Source organism: Montipora foliosa, chromosome 9 (genome assembly GCF_036669935.1).
Source record: "Montipora foliosa isolate CH-2021 chromosome 9, ASM3666993v2, whole genome shotgun sequence".
Lineage (NCBI taxonomy): Eukaryota > Metazoa > Cnidaria > Anthozoa > Scleractinia > Acroporidae > Montipora > Montipora foliosa.
Window position 1 is genome coordinate 21,691,085 of NC_090877.1, and position 19,673 is coordinate 21,710,757.

General features: G+C 38.6%; 1 protein-coding gene across 2 annotated transcripts in view; it reads left to right on the forward strand.

Annotated features, from left to right (window-relative positions):
- The first annotated feature begins 1,739 nt into the window (after positions 1–1,739).
- LOC137970019 (CCR4-NOT transcription complex subunit 3-like) overlaps positions 1,740–19,673 on the forward strand; it is a 32,478-nt gene continuing 14,544 nt past the window's right edge. For both annotated transcript variants that reach the window (XM_068816467.1, XM_068816468.1), the window contains exons 1-13: positions 1,740–1,949; positions 2,043–2,110; positions 2,216–2,290; positions 2,432–2,521; positions 2,720–2,780; positions 4,156–4,223; positions 5,196–5,222; positions 8,071–8,139; positions 10,874–10,942; positions 11,923–11,967; positions 16,061–16,108; positions 17,008–17,074; positions 18,398–18,558. In XM_068816467.1, the coding sequence (XP_068672568.1) occupies positions 1,925–1,949; positions 2,043–2,110; positions 2,216–2,290; positions 2,432–2,521; positions 2,720–2,780; positions 4,156–4,223; positions 5,196–5,222; positions 8,071–8,139; positions 10,874–10,942; positions 11,923–11,967; positions 16,061–16,108; positions 17,008–17,074; positions 18,398–18,558 (873 nt within the window). In that variant the 5' untranslated portion in view covers positions 1,740–1,924. The remainder of the gene's footprint in view (positions 1,950–2,042; positions 2,111–2,215; positions 2,291–2,431; positions 2,522–2,719; positions 2,781–4,155; positions 4,224–5,195; positions 5,223–8,070; positions 8,140–10,873; positions 10,943–11,922; positions 11,968–16,060; positions 16,109–17,007; positions 17,075–18,397; positions 18,559–19,673) is intronic.

Consider the following 19,673-nt stretch of genomic DNA (forward strand, 5'->3'; position numbering starts at 1 on the left):
GGGTCTAACATAGGATTTATTCACTTCAGTACATCATGATTGGAATATCTTAGCTTATGAAAGGATGGCAGTGAATACAAAATTAATGTTGAATATTTTAAAATACAGATGTTTCCCATTACGCCCCTCATTTTAGCAATCTTTAGGTAGACGGACGCTGCTTCCCTTTCAGTTGAGACATTTTTGCAGCGAAGGTTCTTCGCTGAGATTTACGTGCTGTTTTCTGATGCAAAAGATCTAACTCAAAAGTGGATAAATTTGCCAGCCTAAAACCAGCGTCAGACGCTGTTCTCTGGATTGTAAATACAAAGGCTACTATACATTACCTCATGAAAATCGCGTCTGGTCCAAAAATAAAGACAATAATATGCGCACTTAGAAGCGGGATCGGGATAAGATGTCCGGGGCAGACGGGATAGCGGGATTAAAGAAAAATTAGGGGCCGGAAGAGGGATTAGAAAGTCCTATTTTAAACCGGCTCTTATATGCGCGTGGGAACGCTAAAATCTCCAGTTAAAGATAACAGAGGCCGGGGCAAACAAACGCTGCAACCACTACTATCGAAATTGAAAGCATGCGATCTTACAGTTAATAATAACTGAATCGATAATCAATAAGCTAGAATCCTTAACAAGCAGTATTTAACTGAAGTCTGTTTGTTTGTTTGTTTGTTTGTTTGTTTGTTATTTATTTGTTCGAGCAGGTTGAAGGACTGGCAGCTATTCAGCTGGTGTGAACCTGCTATATACCCACCCACTATACTCACAAAGGACAGCTGCAATACCGCGGAAACTTCAATTCATTCCATACTCTTCTCGAATAGTGTGTGGGTTCCTTAACGTCCCGCAGGGAATTTCTGAACATGAAAGATATTTGTAAGACGGGGCCTAGGGGCCTTATCCGAGAAAACTTGAACATCTACCATTTGCAGATGAACTTGCTCCTCAGTTATTTTAAGATCCTGATTGTTGATTCGGCCGGAGTCGAACTCACGACCTCCCGCACAGCAGCCCGGTGCTCAACCAACTGAGCCACCGGTGCGCGGTCACACTCCGGTAAGGATACAGCATTCATGAAACATTCGTTCATTAAAATCAGTGGTCTCTGAAGGCACTCTCAAGGTTGAAATAATGCACTAAAATAAATGATGGCTGTAAATTCTATTTGCAATGGCAAAAAATTGCAGTTCTCAGAAATGTCTTGTTGCACTGACTAAGTGCAGTAGCTTTTACCATCTTCGACGTAATGAAATACACTGGTATTTTTATTTATTTTTAGTGTTGGAATTATCAAAACCGTGGAAGGGGTATTCCGGTGCTTAGTCTAACGAGAGAATATGAGAATATACCTCACATTCTCTTGACTCTAGTGAATGAAGATAAACACCACATTAACTTAAGGTTTACGTACCCTTTTAAAATCGGTACATATGCCCAATACTATGAGAAAGATGCTGAAGTGCTTGGAACTGATCAGTTTCATAACCGAGTGAATTAAAAAAAAGTAAAGCCTGGGAACTAAAGTTGTCATTGTCGAAACAACTAGCACTAAAATCCTTTTTCTCTCTAAACCGAATCACCCAAGTTTTCATTAATGAACATGAGCAGAACGCATAAACGTTTTTGTGATGGTCTTTGGCTTGAAGATGCCGCAACATTTTCACAACAAATTTCCAATATTCGAACTTCAGAAAAACACTGGTCCACGCATGTCAACTGGATCCTACGGTCATGCGCGTTTCCCCTGGTCATCCCATAGTAGTTTTTATGGCGAGGTGAAAAGCATCATTTTCAAAGATCTTCCTTACTGTATTTGAATTAATTCCCCTTTTATCTTTTCCATTATTGCGGAATTTTAGCAGTGAGTGACCTAGTAGTTCTTTTAGCTACGAAATTATGCTTCTAAAAAGAGACGCAGCGAGGTAATGGCGGATAAACGAAAGCTTCAAGGTAGGCGAAATGCATTGGCGTTTATATGTGCTATTTTTTGACTAGCGAAGTTTTGGCGAACTTCCTTTTCATTACGTATGTGTATTTTTCCAGGGGAAATTGACCGTTGTCTAAAGAAGGTGACAGAAGGGGTAGAGACGTTCGAAGATATCTGGCAGAAGGTATCTGGCTAGGTTGCATGTCAAATGAGGTTTGATTGGGATGCTGTTCTCAGCACGTTGAACTCACAGTTTGGACGATTCTAAATGTTTTACGCATTCTTCCAGGTTCATAATGCTACAAACGCAAACCAAAAAGAGAAATACGAAGCAGATCTTAAGAAGGAAATCAAGAAACTTCAGGTTTGTATAAACCTTGTCTTATTAAACTTTGTTCTAACTTACGTTATATTATGCATGCATTTGAACCCATATCACGTCTGTAATGCCACTTTCAGTTTGCCGCCAGTTTGTAATTTCAAACTGTTTTTACGTCCCTTGCAGCGGTTACGGGACCAGATTAAAACATGGATGGCCTCGAACGACATCAAGGACAAACGAATTCTACAAGACAACAGAAAACTCATCGAGACGGTATGATTTTGTGATAGGTTTGAATTATTCCAAAATGGCGTTAACGAGGATTCATTGACTCGCTGTGGTTAAAAATAGCGAATGCAAAGACGCTTTTATATCAGTATGAATTAACTTTGTGTAGCATAATTTATGATGGGTGTTAAGGTGAAGCTAATTTAGATTGCTGTCACAAAGTCTCAAATTTGCCTCTTCTAGCAAATGGAGAGATTCAAAGTTGTGGAGAGAGAGACTAAGACAAAGGCCTACTCTAAAGAAGGTGAAGTTTGTTTACATGTAATAATTTATTAAGTTAGAGAATCATTTATGTACATGCTTATTTTTGCCTTTGTCAAAAATTTGAGTTTTGGGAGAACTAGTTTTGACCTAAATTGTTACACAAAAATTGTGAACAGTTTATCACTGTTTGATGTGGTGTAATAATTTTAACTGTTGTTTTCCTCACGTTGCAGCAATTTTATTCACTTATGAACTTGATGGTAACATTTGAATTGCATGTAGCCAGTGGTCAGGATATGGCCGGAGTTTTAACCCATCAACTTTTGAAATGCCCCTCATTGATGATAAAATCATCTGGTGTCAGACAGAGTAAAATCTATTAAGTCTGACTCCTAGGATTCAATGTGTTAACTTGTTACAAAGAATAGATTAGTGTAGCTAAGTAACCGGATGAAACTATAAAGTAGGCAAAGATCATCGCATGTAGCCGGCTACTATGGACAACCCTAAGATACTATCTACAACATCAGTAGTTTCAGTCAGGCAATTTTGCAACAAGCTATGAAAATTTTGTTGCAAAGTTGTTGCGCTGTATTGTGTTGCCAGAGGTTTAACAATTAACAAATTATGAACCCACAATACTTCCATATAAAGAAACTGCTGTAAATGGCGAGTTGAGAGAATGTCATTGTGCACATAGCTAACATCACAACTAAGGGGGTATTAACATGAGTCTGGGACGAACTCAGACCGGAACGAGTTTGTATTGGCCTCCATACATTTCATTTTATTTGTTTATACATGTATGAGACCGGCCTGAGAATGAATGCAGACTGGTCTGACTTCATCTCGGTTTCTAGACCGAGACGATAAATTCTTGTTGCGGTCTGAGTTTGTACCATGCTCATGTAAATGACAACAAATCTCAGACTGGGTCCAGAAATCGCAAGACTGTATGCTTTTGGGTCAGTCATATATTTATTAGACAAAACATGTCATTTTGTCGTGGTTTCATTTAAATGCCTGTGAAAATTTCATACGGAACCGGTACAAGTTCACACCGGTCTGAGTTTGTCCGGGTCTCATGTAAATACCCACTAAATTGCGCTACAATTGTAGGGCGAGAAACCTAACGATTAAATTTCATAACTGCTAACCCTTTCATTTTGAAAGAGCGATGGTGAAAAATTTTCTGAAATTTGTGACTTCTCCAGATATTTTAGTCGCAAAAGGTAAAAATTTAGTCGCAAATGCAACTGTATTGTTCGCAATTTCAAGCCCTGTGTAGTGGTGAATTGCATATCACATGAATTTTTGTCTAGATTTGAGGCATGTCTTCTCTCTGGAAGGCAAATTAAGCTCTCCCTTACATAAACCATTGCTGAAAATAATAGTTTTCTTTTCATGCACTGAAGGTCTTGGACTGGCTGCAAAGATAGACCCTGTCACCAAGGAGAGAGAGGAGGCCAGGATCTGGATAACTGTAAGTCTTATTCATTGTTAATTCCATAGTGTGAGAGTCAACATCAATGGGGAAGGGTGCTATTAACATGGCTATGAAGTAAAAACGTTGATGCTTATTTTAAAGCTCTTTTGAATGAGGTAGAAATGGTGTCGGCACTGTTGAAATATCTTATTTGGTTTCAGAGATTTTAGCATTTTCATGTCATTTTAATTAGTAATTCTATTTGAATTTAAATCACAAAATCAAGAATATCTCTGAAAATAAATGAGAACTGCTCTTTCAAACTTGGATCTAGCAAGAGCAATTTTATTTGTAACCATGGCAACACTCCGTTCTAGTAACTTTCTGTGCAAGGGTGAATATCCCCATTTGCATTCAGATAAGATGAGACACCCACTTCTGCTTGAGATTCACATGTGACCCATGTTGAATTTGGTCTTCTCATCAACTCTGTGGGGGATTATTGAGTTTTGGCTAAGATAAGAAAAGAGAAGCAAGATCCACAAGCCAATATGTTGCCATGGCAATCACACATTGGATATAATTTTGTTTTGCATGATGTACTTTACTGGTACCAAGTCTGAAGAACACCGCTTCACTATTTCAAAACAAGCTTTTATGATTTGATTTGATCCTTTGGAACCACTGATGATGATGGTTATGATTATGATGATATCAGTATTGAGACAAAAAGTTGAAATTTCAAGGAGGGAAACATCACATCATTCATCTTTCTTTTGAAGGATCTTTTACATAAACACCAGGCATTTCTTACTTCATACAGTAGGTACTTTACAGTTCAGTATAGAAGTAAATCCAGTTCAGTATAGAATTGTGACAATCCCTCTTGTGCCTACATGTATGTGTCCCAGAAGGCTATTGTTGTTAGAGTCCCTGTATTCCATCTGCAAGTTTCTCCATACTGTTCCATGTCTTCCTTATTGCCTTCCGGTCAATCCTAAATGTCTGCGTGACTTTTCTTTATTACAGGACGTTCTTGACAGATTGCAAATAGAGGTATGTTTTTTCCTAAATGTTTGTCACATGGACTCAGCTTGAAAAGTATGGTGAGGTTCCAGTAAGGGAAAGACAAAGTGAATAACAATCTATCTTTCTCTGGCATGTTAAGGCATGGTTCACTTGGTTTTATTACAAAGTAAAATTAAAAAAGGAAGCTGTAGTTCAATGTTATTAAAACTTGGTATGTATCTTATCTTAAGCATCCTTAATTGCATAGAATGTTCACAACATTCAAATTCAGGTCATGTGACCTGTAATTGGATGCCAAGGAATAAAATGTTCCCTTGAAAAAGGGGAGTACTAAATGAAATTTCAGCTACTTTGTTTTGGTATCAATCTCTTACTATTTGGATACTATTTTATGAATTGGCCGACGGTGCAAGCATGTAACTAAGGGAAATAGGTCAGATGACTTCAGAAAAAGCGTATTTCTCCTCATTTAAATTACAAATGTAGCCAGACAAAGCAGAACATGTGCACATTAATTTGTTGCCAAAGGTTTTCAAAAATTGAGGCGGAACTGGAACTGGAAGTGATATCACATGGTACTGACAAGCATTGTCATTGACAAGCGCAGTCATATGAAAAGAACTTGTGACCTTCCACGGGAAAACGTACACTAACGTTTGCCCGTTAAACGGCTTAAAACTAACGGACGGTTAACGGATATTCAACGGTTTTGAAGATTGGTTTAACGTTTTTTACTAACGCTCTGACGGTTTGTGCTAACGCTCTAACGGTTTGTGCTAACGCTCTAACGGTTTGTGCCAACGCTCTAACGTTCTTTCCATCAGTTCTAACGTTCTGCCTTAGCGCTTTAACACCAAGTCTTAGTTCTAAGCTCGAAAGGCTGATCGATGACACCACAACGTAGTGAGCGATTACCGTTCATCGAACAAAGGCCATGGTTTGAAGCACTAGCACCATCGTGAGCTGGCCAAAACAAATCGGATGCACATTTCAGCGAGTTTTTTGCTTTAAGAATACTACGATGTAGACAGGCCACCAGAAACGATTGCGTGACTTTTAAAATACGATTCCGAAGAGGCGCGCGCATGGCGCCATAACTGCTGAATGCAACGAAGTCCGGATAAAAGTGGCTAATCTCGATATGTTTTGACCGTCGGACTCACAATGAAGCGATGCATTACTAAATTGTGAATTTCTCACGGCATCCATTACTTCATTAGCTACTGTAGTTGCAAAGTAAAATACAACAAATGATTATTTTCATCCAAAGAAATGTAGCATTTCATGTTGTTTTCAAAGCCGAAGTAACGATAAATTCAAAGCGGTGCGTTCAGAAGAGAGCTCTTTGCTATAAATACGATAAAAGAGTTCTGTATCATCAGTTAAGATGCAGAGGGGGCAAAAAAGCTCGCGAGAAACTCCAGGCGAGTGGTTAAGTTAAACAGATATTTTTCAGTTGAAATTTGGTAAGTCATGCATCATTCAATCACATTTAATTTGGCGTTCGCGCAGGATGGGTCTTCGATCTTTGGTCTTCGTTTTTGGAGTCTTTATTGTCCATTCTACCTATTAGCGTAGTTATTTCAGCTTGAAATCCATCCAAGACTCGAAGCGCTCAACCTCAAATAATATCGAAAACTCCAGCATTCCCAGCGCCAAGGATGCGTAGCAGGATTTTCGTATACCGGCTTGCAGCCGTCACGCCATGTGCTCCTCTCTGATTGGATGATGATTTCTTATTAGCCAATCACAGAGGAGCAAACGTTGTGACGGCTGCAAGCCGTCACACCAAACTCCAACTACGCTTCCTTGGAGTTCCGAATGCTGGATTTTTTCAATTTTATTTGAGGTCCAGCGCTTCGAGTTTTGGACGGATTTCAGATATAATGGTATGAAAGGAAACCTCTGGGTTTCAGCTTGCTTGGTGCGTGATTTGAAACCTGTACGATAGGAATTTGTTTGTGAGTTTCAGCTTGATTGGTGCGTGATTTGAAACCTGTACGATGCGAATTTGTCAGTGAAAATCGGCTTGGTGCTGGAGCGATCCGAAATCGAGCTTTCCACCCTTGTTTTACTATTGGTACGCAGAGGTGAACGTCGAACACAAACCCTTCATTTTTCTCGGTATTTTTAATTTTTTAAAAAGCGCTCTACTACATGTAATTCTACTAAGTTGTAGAAGGACACGGCCGGTTTTCCCAAAGAGGGTCACATTTTTAAACGACGCTCTACGAATCCTCTGATCCGGAACAATCGATACAGATTATTAATTCACTTGCCAACAGAATCCAAGATTTGCCCAACGGATAAGGTTAATAACTATTATACATCTGACGTATGAGACTAACGCTCTAACGGACGAGGCTAAACCCCTAACGGACGAGGCTGACGCTCTGACGGATGAACCTAACGTTCTGACGGATAAGACTAACGTTCTAACGGATGAAGTTGACGCTCTGACGGTTTCATGTAAACTTCTAACGGACGGCTAACGGATATCTAACGCTTCGGTCAATTTAACGGTTTAGCGTTAGTGTACGTTTTCCCGTGGAGGGTCACACTTGATCAATCTAATGAACAATAAAATTTGTGTAACTCATTAAGAATAGGTGTTTCTAAATTCTCTTCAGGGGGTCCTTTATGGTGGCTCAGCCATGCCTTAACTAGCCTGGGTTGGATGTGTTTCACTTTCTCTACGTAAGACTTAAAGTTTTTAAGTTAACCCATTGAATCCTGAACCGCCTTCCATTAATGAGTAAAATTGTCTGGCATTAGCCAGGGTAAAATTTATTAAGTCTCACTCCCAGGGGTCAATGGGTTAAAGTTTATTGGGAAAGTACATGTGATGTCACTAAAATTTGTTTCTGTATTCTAGGTGGACCAGATTGAGTCCGAGATTGAACAAGTGTATGCTGGTTCCAGGAAGAAGAAACTTGATAGGGATGTAAGTGTAGAGCGATCACAATAACAAAAATTTAATGTTCTTCTACCTTAATGCCTTTAATGTGTTTTGTTAGACCGGCCAATGGTCACTGTATATCCAGTCATGTACACATACATTGTAACCTGCAATCAGACTCTGTTATATTTTCGCACAATACGTTCTGTGGAGTTGGCAAAACAAAAATAGTGCCTGACCAAATTCCTCTTAGAAATTCCTTCCGTCCACTTTTTTTGATTGATTCACATCTCCTTCATTATCCAATCAGATTAACTTGCGTTACACAATACTTGTGTGAACTTGTGGTGGAAAGGCAGAGCTACATTGTAGGTGCACGCTGTTTTGTTTTGACCAGAGTTGTAATATTGTAATTTGACCAGGAATTGTAAACGAAAGCTACATACGTTTCAAGCATGGGGTATCTCGTCTTGCTAGATCTAGAGGGGTGTAACTTTTGAGCAGGACTGTTCCTGATTCAATAAGGCGGTCAAGATGTCGAAGCTGTGCTACACTGATGTGTGACTGACGAAGGCAAAAGTCAATAAAATTGAAGGCTTTGAATACTTTGATAAGCTGTTATCATTCAGCTGAAGAAGCTAAGAGCTGCAGTATTCGCTTGACCATTAAAACGCTGTTAATTTACTTGTAAAAGTCTGTTTTTCTCATAGCATCCTCGTGTGCCCAAGTGGGTGCATTTGCATGGCTTTTAATGCACCATTTCTATTTTTCTTGTGGGAATCCCACAACGGCACGGTCTGGTGTGAACACTGTGTAATGATTATTTGTTAGTCTTTAAAAGTTCATTTTGCCTTAATTTTATTGTTGTACTTTTGCACTGTTCATCAGTGCTCAAGAAAACAAAAAAAACAAAAAAACAAAAAACAAGCGTGAAAATTTTACAAATGTATAAAAAATAAAAGTAAAATAAATAATATGTTATCCAACTGTATTAGTTATTGTACAGAAAACGCACAAACAAGTACAAATATTCCACGATATTGTACGGTATAAATTAAAATAAAACTGTTAGTTATTGTACACTTGGTTGTTGTACAGTAGAGAACTGGTTTGACCATTAATTTTTAATTGCTGACTTTGCACAAATCTGTCACACGTTCTCGGTTGTTTACAATTCATTTGCTAAAATTTGGTGCAAAGAAAGTTGGATAATAAATAGCTTATTAGATGTTTTGGTGTGTAGTATTGCTGAGTATTTGTAGTTCACTGTTTGTAGTTTGACTCGCCTTAGCGAGCTCATCAAAATACAGTACTACTTGTAAAAATACTCAGTGATACTACATACCAAAACATCTAATAAGATATGTGTATTCATTCAAAAGCAATAATATATTAATGTGATGCAAAGAATAAGCAATGATTAACAAATGCTTGTTTGTTGTGCTTTGTATTGACTCTTGGTAGGAAATAGTTGTGTTCTCTTTCATGAGGCAGGCATGTCCTTATGGGCGGTAGAACGCCATCTACACAATTTTTTTCAAACAGCAATTTGTCTCTCTTTCTGATGACGTCTGTTATCAATATTAATTGAGATGCGTTTCCAAACTTATTGATCTCTTTAAAAGTTGTCAATTCTGTCCAAGTGCTTGCGTTGATATGCCACTCCCCAGATTTCAATTGCATAAAGAAATACACATGTACATACATACATGACAAGGGATCCAAACAGCTTGTCATTTTGTGCTTTGGAGTATCCATATGCTTTGCACACCCTTATAATATTAAGGCAGCAACTTGCCCAGTCACAGGGATTTTCCTGGACTTCAGGTAATCTGTAAGAGTTTGAGCCAATCTCTCCTCTTGATTTCTGGTAAAACTGCCTTCTTGGTCTTATCATGGATGGTCATCTCCCATGTTTTAGTCTCCTTCGGTACGTGCTGTGATATTGTCTCTTTCATTTTCCTAACTGACAATGTTTTGTATTCAAAACATGGGAAAATGCTTAGCTGCGGCAAGTTAATAACTTAACACTACTATTGGACACTGACATTAGGAAACCAACAAGTAAGGCGGATGCTGCATATGATTAATTCATCTTCTATTTTTGGCTGGGTTGTCTGTTTTGTTTTCGGGCAACCAGGCTCTTTATTTGATGAAAAACTGATTGTGTGGTAAACGTTCTGGTCATCTTGGACAACCAGGCAACTACTAATTTCAAGCAGTGGTTCATGATCCTGTTCCTGTTGACATGGCATTAATCATTCAACAAAGCTACGGCCTGTCGAAGGAATTAATCAATCAGAGCAAACTTCATCTTTTTGTTAGTTACAGTACTTCCTCTTTTGTAAATATAGTGCCTCCTAGCTTGATTTGGTTGTTTGAAGTATAAACCATGAGTACAGTAAAATTTGCTCTTTAAAACAAGCTGAAGTCCATCAATCTTTTTTTAGAATTTTTCTCTCAAGACATTCATTAAAAACAATACTATTGAATTCTCTCTAATGTTAAGCAATGGCAGTTTACTGCTTTTGCTAAGAAACTTTAGACAAGTGGCCGAAAGTTAGTGGATGCTGGCCTGTTCATTCCGATGAACAGAGCTCAGTTTTTGTTTGCATTAGGTGGCTGCGATTTTGGACCTTGTTGCTGACCATATCATTACAAGCAAATAATATTTATTATGTTTGAGCCATTTTTCCTTGGGCAATTCAAGACCTTATTGTTGCAATTTAGTTGTCTTAAAAGCAAACCTGTTTTTTGGTTTGGTTGTCTTGAAATCTAGAAACAAGATAAAGTGGAGGAGTTGCAAGACTGGGCTGGCAAACATCGGCATCATAACCAGCAATGGGAGGTGAGTGCCATTTGTAAATCGCCCTTTTGCTGACCTTTTAACCCAGTCGTGAAATGAGAGAGGCATGAAGAAGTACTGAAGTATACGTCCAGAGTCAAGCATTTTTTTGTTTCCTTATAGAGGCAATAAGTTAGGGGAATTCCTGGCCATTAGAGGTCTGTAACCTCTTGTGCTAAAATTTACAGCAGGGATGAGTAGCGGAATCATGATGTACACTGGGAAAACCAGTATCTTGAACGTACACTTCAGGTCATATCAGCTTGTAAAATGTGCTAGCCACTCACATTTTGCAGATAACCTCTTACATATTAGGTAATGTTTACTGTGTAGATTAGTGAAATTGGTAGCTTAACTGTAGAATAAATGGATTCGGTTCTTCACTTTGGGGACAAAAAATGGTGTGTCAGGCATAACACGCAAACTACCATGACAAGCACAACAATGTTCTTCAGACGGCTAGTACTAAATATTCTTCACAACGTAATCAACAACATATTTCACATACACAATGTTGCAACCAGTAAAAAAAAGGTGGTTAATTTCTCACCTATGAGAGAAAAGAGGGTGAAAGGAGGAGCGTCATGCTCCTAAAATCCAAAACGCAATAACTACATCATAATAGACCCTATCAAAAAAATCATGAACACTGTTAAACTGAATGGCTTGTAAAAAATGTCCTGAAAAAGCTCCAAAGTTGCACTGTAAAGACTCGTGAGGGGTGGGTGGGAGGGGTACATGTAGGTTAGGCAATGGCTGATGGCAAAAAACAAACTGAGCCACCAACAAACCATGTGGCCTGAAGACCCCCCACACACTGGACCCCATTCTCCCAGGTGTGTGTCAGAAGAACATTTTCCACTTTATTCATTCTTCCGCCAGCAGGGAAACTCACTTCCTACTAATACGCTATTCTGTGAAGGAATGCACCTGCAATAATAATATTATGCGGTGTTTGATTCTGTGTTTTTATTGTGATGCAGATGATCCTCAGGATGTTGGATAATTGTACAATACAACCTGATGAGGTAAACCTTGCTATGAAAGTACCATAAACACTGGCATATACATGTAGCCCACACTGTTCTTAAAAATAGTTTGACCTTAGGATTATTGGTTAGAGCACAGAGGAAGGGGGGTGGGGGAATTTTTGAAAAAAAAATTGAGTCTTCTTCCTCTTTAAGACAATTAAAATTGGATGGTGGTCAAACAGTCATCTAGTAGTATTTCTGTAAGCTACTGAAGAATTTGTAGGAGTCGCTGCTCTCACAAACAATTAATTATTGGGTTGCTTGTGTGAGAAGACGTAAAAAGTGATTGCTATTCTGGGCAAAATTTTAAAAAGGTGAAGTAACAATAAATTATTTTTGAGTCTTTATTGTAGGTATTTACAGATGTTTCAATTATTATTGTTATTATTGTTAAGAGTTGGTCGGTTTCTCGTGATTTGCTCATCTTGTTTATGGTAATGAGGAAATCCAAAGTAGACTTGATTTGTAACACAGAATTCCTTGGTTTTCTTGTATGATAAAATGAGGAACCTGAATTGAAAAGATCAGGGTACTTCCTATAATGTACTTCTGCTTCTGCCATGGTTACATGTACTTTATTAAACTGTTCTGTTCAAGTTCAGTTTTAGAACATTTTTCTCTCTTATGTGTGAGGCGTTTTTTGTGTAACTCTTGCCAATTTCTACAGTAAGTGTGACCTCACACGGGAAAACGTACACTAACGTTTTAACGTTTAACGGCCGAAAGCGTTAGTTAGCCGTTAGCCATCATCAGTCAGCCGTTAGTAATCCGTTAGTCAACGTTAGACGGTTTTACCAAACCGTTAGACGGTTTCACCAAACCGTTAGACTGTTGCACCAAACCGTTAGTAGTATGGATAAAGCGTTAGTGGTTACCTTGTAACCGTTAGAAAAATTTAGCATTCGTTAGTTCATTTAGCCGTTAGAAGGACCGTAACTGTTACAGTGCTTTTGGATCGGAGCACTCAAATACCACTCGTAGTAACTTACTTGTGTCATGTGATGCTGTCTCTTAATTGCGTATAATATTATTCTTTGTCCAGTAACATCAGAAAGAAAACTTGGTTCTAGCAAGCATTATCTTCATAAAAGACAAGTGTGAGAATAAACTGAATAAAAGCCAAACACTTGCCGCGACTTCTTCCGCCACCCGGGCCCCAGATTGTATTTTCTTTACGAAGCATTGAGATGATTACGAATGTGTTCTGCGAACTGCTACCCTAAAAAGTTATATAAAATTATCTTTGAGGAATAACTGACAAAAGTAGATCAATCCTGGCAACAAAAGGTGGCGGGCAAAGTTACAAGTCATGTAAACGCTTTAAATAGAAGGAGCGATCGAGTTAATAAGTGCGATAGTGATCTCGCTGCGTGGCTATCGCCTGAATACAGAAATAAATTTTTATCAATCGCAGAGCAGAGCTTGAGTAAAGAAGTCGCTCGTAAAATCATGCGCTGTTTCAGTCACTGTGCCACAATAATGTTTTCATTGCACCCACTGATTTATTATGAAAACCCAACAAAAGGGATCGCCAGCACAGTATGCAAAAAAAATGGTCTCAAGTCCCAGTCCTTTTTTTCAAACGAAACATTTCCATGACAACATAACATTGCGAAATATGTTGGAAGTGTGGAGTTTAGTTTTAATTCACAACGTGATGGCCGAGATTGAACACGAAGGAGAAAATTTTGAGGAAGTAGGGGAAAAAGTGAAGAAATTTCTGCGAGATAGCTGTGGTTGTACTCTTGGTCCAAAGAACGGTCCATGTTCCGGACAGTTTACCGAAGAAACAGTGTTGTTTAATGTAACATTGTGTCCACGTGTCTAGATACCCGGCAGCCGGGAAGTGCTTTCAAAAAACTAGATACCCGGCAGTCAGAAATTTTGACCAAAAGCAGTGTTTGAAATCGCTTGAGTGTTCTAAACAACTTCCTGGTGTTTTTACTCAAAGTAAATGAGGTATTTCGTGTAAATTGGATGTGAATTTCCGACTGCCGGGCATCTAGTATTTTGAAAACCGTACCCGTGAGTCAAGATTCTAAATAATAATTATGCTTTAATGCAAGCGCGGAGAATTTGTCCACAACATTACGAAACCTTTATTTAGAATCGCTTGGCATTTCTGAACAAACACTAAATACTCTGGTGAGGTTTCGTTGGTAATTTCTGTGGATATTCATCGGGAGTTGACTTATTGTGTCAGAACTTGAATATTTTCTAATTGTCAAAAACATTGAGATTACACTCTATGCCCAAGCTCAACAGTCGCTTCTGCTTTTAACCCAAGGCAATATTTATAATCGCTTGAGATTTCTAAACAAATATCTTATGTTCTTAGAGGAATTAAGCAAGCTATTTGGAGAAAATTGGTCAAAATTTCTGACTGCCGGGTATCTAGTTTTTTGAAAGCACTTCCCAGCTGCCGGGTATTAATTTAAACAACTGCCTTGAATTGTCGAGTGCTGAGCTTGATCTTGTGATTTTAACCTGTATCCAGGCATTCACCCGAGCTGAGTTCATTGGATGTAAAGAGAGTCCTCGTTGCTCATTTTATTACCAGTCGAAACATCTTTTTGTGCTTTTACGGCGTCAGCTACTCTCGATTCGTCGACTTAAAGAGCGTTACGAGAAATACGGTATCTCCCTACAGCAACACAAGGCGACTCCCAACTGTAGTGAATAAATGTTTTCGGATTTTATGCATTCTAGTTCTTTCGTCAAACCCTATGAAGGCCTTTAATTCTGCGTGGCTTACTTCACGAGCAGTGCGCTCGGAGGTATTCAAGAGCTTTTGACGGGCATAACTACTTTCCGGTTACCATTAATTCCCATATATCATCTCCTATGAAAACTAAGAAAAATATCTAACTCATTACGATTATCTAAAACAAAGTAAACGCCAGTGGCTTCCACGGAATCTGGGACTTGAATATTATCGAGCTGGTCATTTCCAGCGAGCTTTTAATTTTCTTCAGGATCGGTGTCATCATTCGCGCCTTTGCTGTCACCGTCTTCATCGCCACTTTTAAAGCCATCTGAATCAAAATTGCTATCACTAGTATCCCCTCTTCTTACAGGAAAACCATAAAAGCTCCGAATCCTAAAAAAAGTAACGATATCGCCATCGTTTGATGCGTTACTTCACGCATAAGCCGGACGTTCGCCAGACGGTTTGTTGAGTCTCTTATCTTCTCTTATCAGCTGTCAAAATAAATATGCTCACAAGACGACAAATGATTGGTCAATTATCCTCCTAAATCTCCATAACAACAAAAAATACAGATTCACTAAGGGGGAGTGAGAGCAGGCGTAAGATCAAGCCGCCATGATTGTTTGTTGCCGGTTACGATAATTCAGGGGTCGTCGCGCGCGGCCAGTTACGGCCGGTTTGGATGTCGATGGGTTAAAAATCTGCAACACTTAATTATTTATCGTTCGCCGGTTAGGCTTACGCTTCAACTTTAGTTGAGTTTTTCGGATAAATGACTTCCTCCAACAGTTAAAAGCTTTCAGGTATTCTATTCACTAACCGTCTAAAGCCTCTAGCCATTCTCTAGCTGACCATTTTAATGCTTTAAGCTGCTTCCGAAGCGCTTGTTAGTCGAAGTAACTTAACCGTTAAACGCTTGCAGCAATGCGTTAGCATGACTTTGCAAACCGTTAGCGGTGCCTGTAAAAGCGTTAGCATACCGTTAGGTACCGTTAGCTTTCATTACCCGTCCGTTAGTTAGCCGTTAGTTTAGCCCGTTTAACGTTAAAATGTTAGTGTACGTTTTCCCGTGTGAGGTCACAAGTGTCTTTTTGTTTACTTTGTTGAGAGGCAGTAAAAATATTGTCATAGTGTAAAGTGGCTTGCCCAGAATAGCATTGCTAACTGTGGGCCACCATTGTCTTGTTTGTATAATCATGATTTGTTTGTAAACACATGTAAACTGAGTGAGTGAAGTACCAGGTATTAAACAGATTTTACATGAATGTTTTGCAATGCCATATTCCAATACAATTGCTTGTACACAATGGTGTACATGTATGCATAGCTGACAGACACGACTTAAGTTGTAACCTGCAAAGAATTTTCCTTTTTTTGCAGATTAAGAAGTTGCAGGAGGATATGGATTATTACATAGAGTGCTACAAGGTAATGAATTTAACCTGACAAAGGCAAGTCCCTGAAAGAGAAGCTATTTCTTCTTGAGTAAAAATTTATGGTTGAGCTAGAAAAGTGGGAAAGCTTTTTCTCTTAATGATGTAAGTAATCACATGATTTCTAGTGCAATTTACAAATACATATTTCAAAGGCTAACCAAATTGGCAAATGCAGTTTGTAATCTTTGAAAAATTTACGAGAGCTCATTTATGCCAAATTGTAGGCTGCCAATAGATCGTGTGATTACTTGTTAATAATGCACATGCAATGGAAATTTGACTCTGTTTCCCTCTTACCATGTTTGTTTATTTCATGTGATGGCTCATTAGTCTTGATAACATTAATGTTATTGGTTGAAATGTGACAACCTTGATTGACATGCTACAACAAGTTGCAAAAATAGTGGAGACACTTCACCTTCTTGGGGCGTTATTAATTTCCCTATTATCTTTCACACTGCAGCCCCCTCCCCCTTTATCAGTGTTGCTAGCAAGACAAAAAAAATGTTAGAAACTTAAGCAGTCAACATTGAAAGGGGGAAAGGGGAGAGGAACTGGGAAAGGTTTAAATTCTAGATACGGCGGGCATTAGAAGCTACAAAAGGTGTTTTTTAATGAAAGTGTCTCAACAATTTTGCAACTTGTTGTAGCACTTGTGGAAAGTCTGAATTAAAATGTTGTTACTGTTTCCTAACCTGTCTTAGTACCATTAACATTTTTGTTTTGCTGTGCTGTTGTGACTGTCCTGTCACTCAATTTACACACAATTTCAACTTTCTGCACTGTGTTCTCATCCAGTGATCATGCTGCATGCTTACTATTATACATGAAATAACTTCAAGAGCTAGAAAGGTATTAGAATTTCACTGTTCAATTAACCTTTTTTGTCAGGAACCTGACTTTCAAGAGAATGAGTATATGTATGATGACTTTGACCTTGAGGCAGACATTGCATCTTGTAAGTTATTTTTGAAAATCATCCACAATTGGAGTAGTACTAGTGTTCTAATGGGATGAACTATTTTAACTGTGAACATTTTAGGCTGAATGAAGGGGTCAATGTATGAAAAGCAAATCCAAATGTTGATCATCTCCTTGTGAAGTTGAGTCCATTAGGATGCACCCCTGGATATACATGCATTATTTGAATAGATCTGGGCCAAGTTTGCACTATTCCAAGGTTTCTTTGGTAAAATCTGTAAGTTTCCATGGTAGTAATCTAGTAGAATGCAACCAGGCTTGAAAAGGCTTTTTTATTGGGCCTACAGCGATAGACAAATTAACGCTCCTGAAGGCAGGCACACAAACTATGTTGCAAAAATGCACTATTTACCTCATTTAGTGTTGAATGTCCCATTTCCAGCAATCCCAGCCATGAGCCACTAGGCCATGAATCCAGTCTCCTGTCACACTGATAAACAGTGGAAGTAGGGAGGGGATGGGGTGGGGAAGCAAAAGCCCTACTGGACAAGCACAGCACAATGTGGCTGGTAAAAATGTCCATGAAATTGCCATGTGGTTAAGCGACTTAAAGGGGCTAGGGCACGCTGTTTTAGGTAATTTTGTTTAATTTTGTTAGTTATGAGCTCTAAACGTCAAATTGGCAGAGCAAGTTAGAGTCTTTCATTTGCAAAATCACGGCCACGTAACAATTGAAAATGATTTCCCAGCTGTTTAAATGACACTTTGATATAAACTGATGTGAATTTGAAAAAAGATGGGCCGACGTTTTTCAAATTTACTCAAATGCAATCCATTTCAATCCTCCCCAGTTTTGTCCATCCTTGTCCCTTCTTAGCTTTCCTGTGTTTTGTTTGAGTTCCTCTATAGTTTTGAGCCGTTATTTTGTTATTTCAGTTAATTCTATGACCATTTGATCAATGCTGAAATTGCCTAAAATTGCCTAAAATTGCGTGACCTAGCCCCTTTAATGAGCATGGGTCTGTGCCAAATACTGTGCCTGCATTTAACTGTATAAAACAGTATTTGGCCCATTATGAAGTAATAAGTTGCAACAAGAATTATCACAAGTGTTCCAAGGTATTTCGAAGAAGTGTTTTCTAACTTTTGAAGAGGCAATGCGGCCCAGTGGTTTGGACGCTTGCCTTGAGATTTTCAAGACATTTTCTGGCCATTGGTTGAATTAATATTTTGAACTTTAAAATACAACTAGGAATGGAGAAAAGGATTGATTGAATCAATCAATGTCAAAGTAGCCCTTCTTTTGCGATTATATTTAGTGCATCATGTAATTTTTTGTGATATTTTTTTTTTTTTTTAGTAAACAACTTGGCAACATCACCTACAGATGAAGATGGAGATGTTATTCTTAATCATGTTCCCCTGTCACCAAGTGCAACAATACCTCCCAACTCCCCTGGGACACCTGGAACCCCAACTACACCTGGAACTCCTGGTGGAATTGGAACCAAAATTACGCTGGTAATAGTTATTGATTCTAATTCATGTACATCTGTGTATTTGATTTTTTTGTGAATGGTGGTACTCAGACAGGCTTTGACAGTATGTTGAATGCTGAAGCAGTACATGCACTTTGACTTTAAGTACAGTCAAGTGAGAAATTAAATAAACAGAATAAAATAGAACACCATAAATGTAAGCACTGACCATAAGAACTTGGGCAAGTCATATGTTATTGTTTTTGTATCCTCAAAAAAGATTAACTGCAGTTCGTGAACATGCTTGTTTGGTAGGATGGGAAGTGGCAAGCTGCTGAAGTCTAACTAATACAGTAACAAGTTGTGAACAAATTTCTTTGGGAATTGGTTGAGAAATTTGAAGTTGAGTCATACTAGTGATTGACTTTAAGCAATATTATTGAGTAGATTTGGCAGGAACTGAGTATGAGTTTAAAGTGTAAACAACACTGATACTTGCATGTATGTTGAACCAGTCATGTTTATAAGGGCAAATTTTGTTGATCATAGCCACAAGTAGGCTATGAAATGATTAATTTTGTTTCCTGTTATCTTCCAAAAATTCAAAATAAGGTTTGGTTTCATTTCAATAAATACATGACTTTCTTGGCCAATGATATAGTTCTTATATTATACAGGTTAGGAAGGCATGATAACAAAATTAATCAACTGTTGCTTCACTAGGTTTTGAATTTGAGAACTGTTTGTTACTGAAGGCATAATATCTTACCTACTGAGTATTTGTGTTTACAGTAGAATTCACCAAACGAAAGAGAGAAAATGATCCTTGCATTTACAGTACAGTATCTGGACAATTTAAGCAATTATCTCCAAAAGACCCCTGGAAAATTCGGGTGGCTCCATTGAGACTTGAACCCATGACCTCTGGTGCAATGCTCTACCAACTGCACCAATTGCACCACATCGCAGAGGTCATGGTTTCGAACCCTGTTGGAGCCACCCGGAAAATCCAGGTGGCTATCAGAGACAATTGCTTAACCCATTGATACCTCAAATGCCCTAGGATACCCCCAGTGGACGAGTAAAGTTTTCTGGCGTTACACAGAATAAAACCTGTTAAAGGCCCAACTTCAACCAACAGGCATTGCGTGCCGCAGA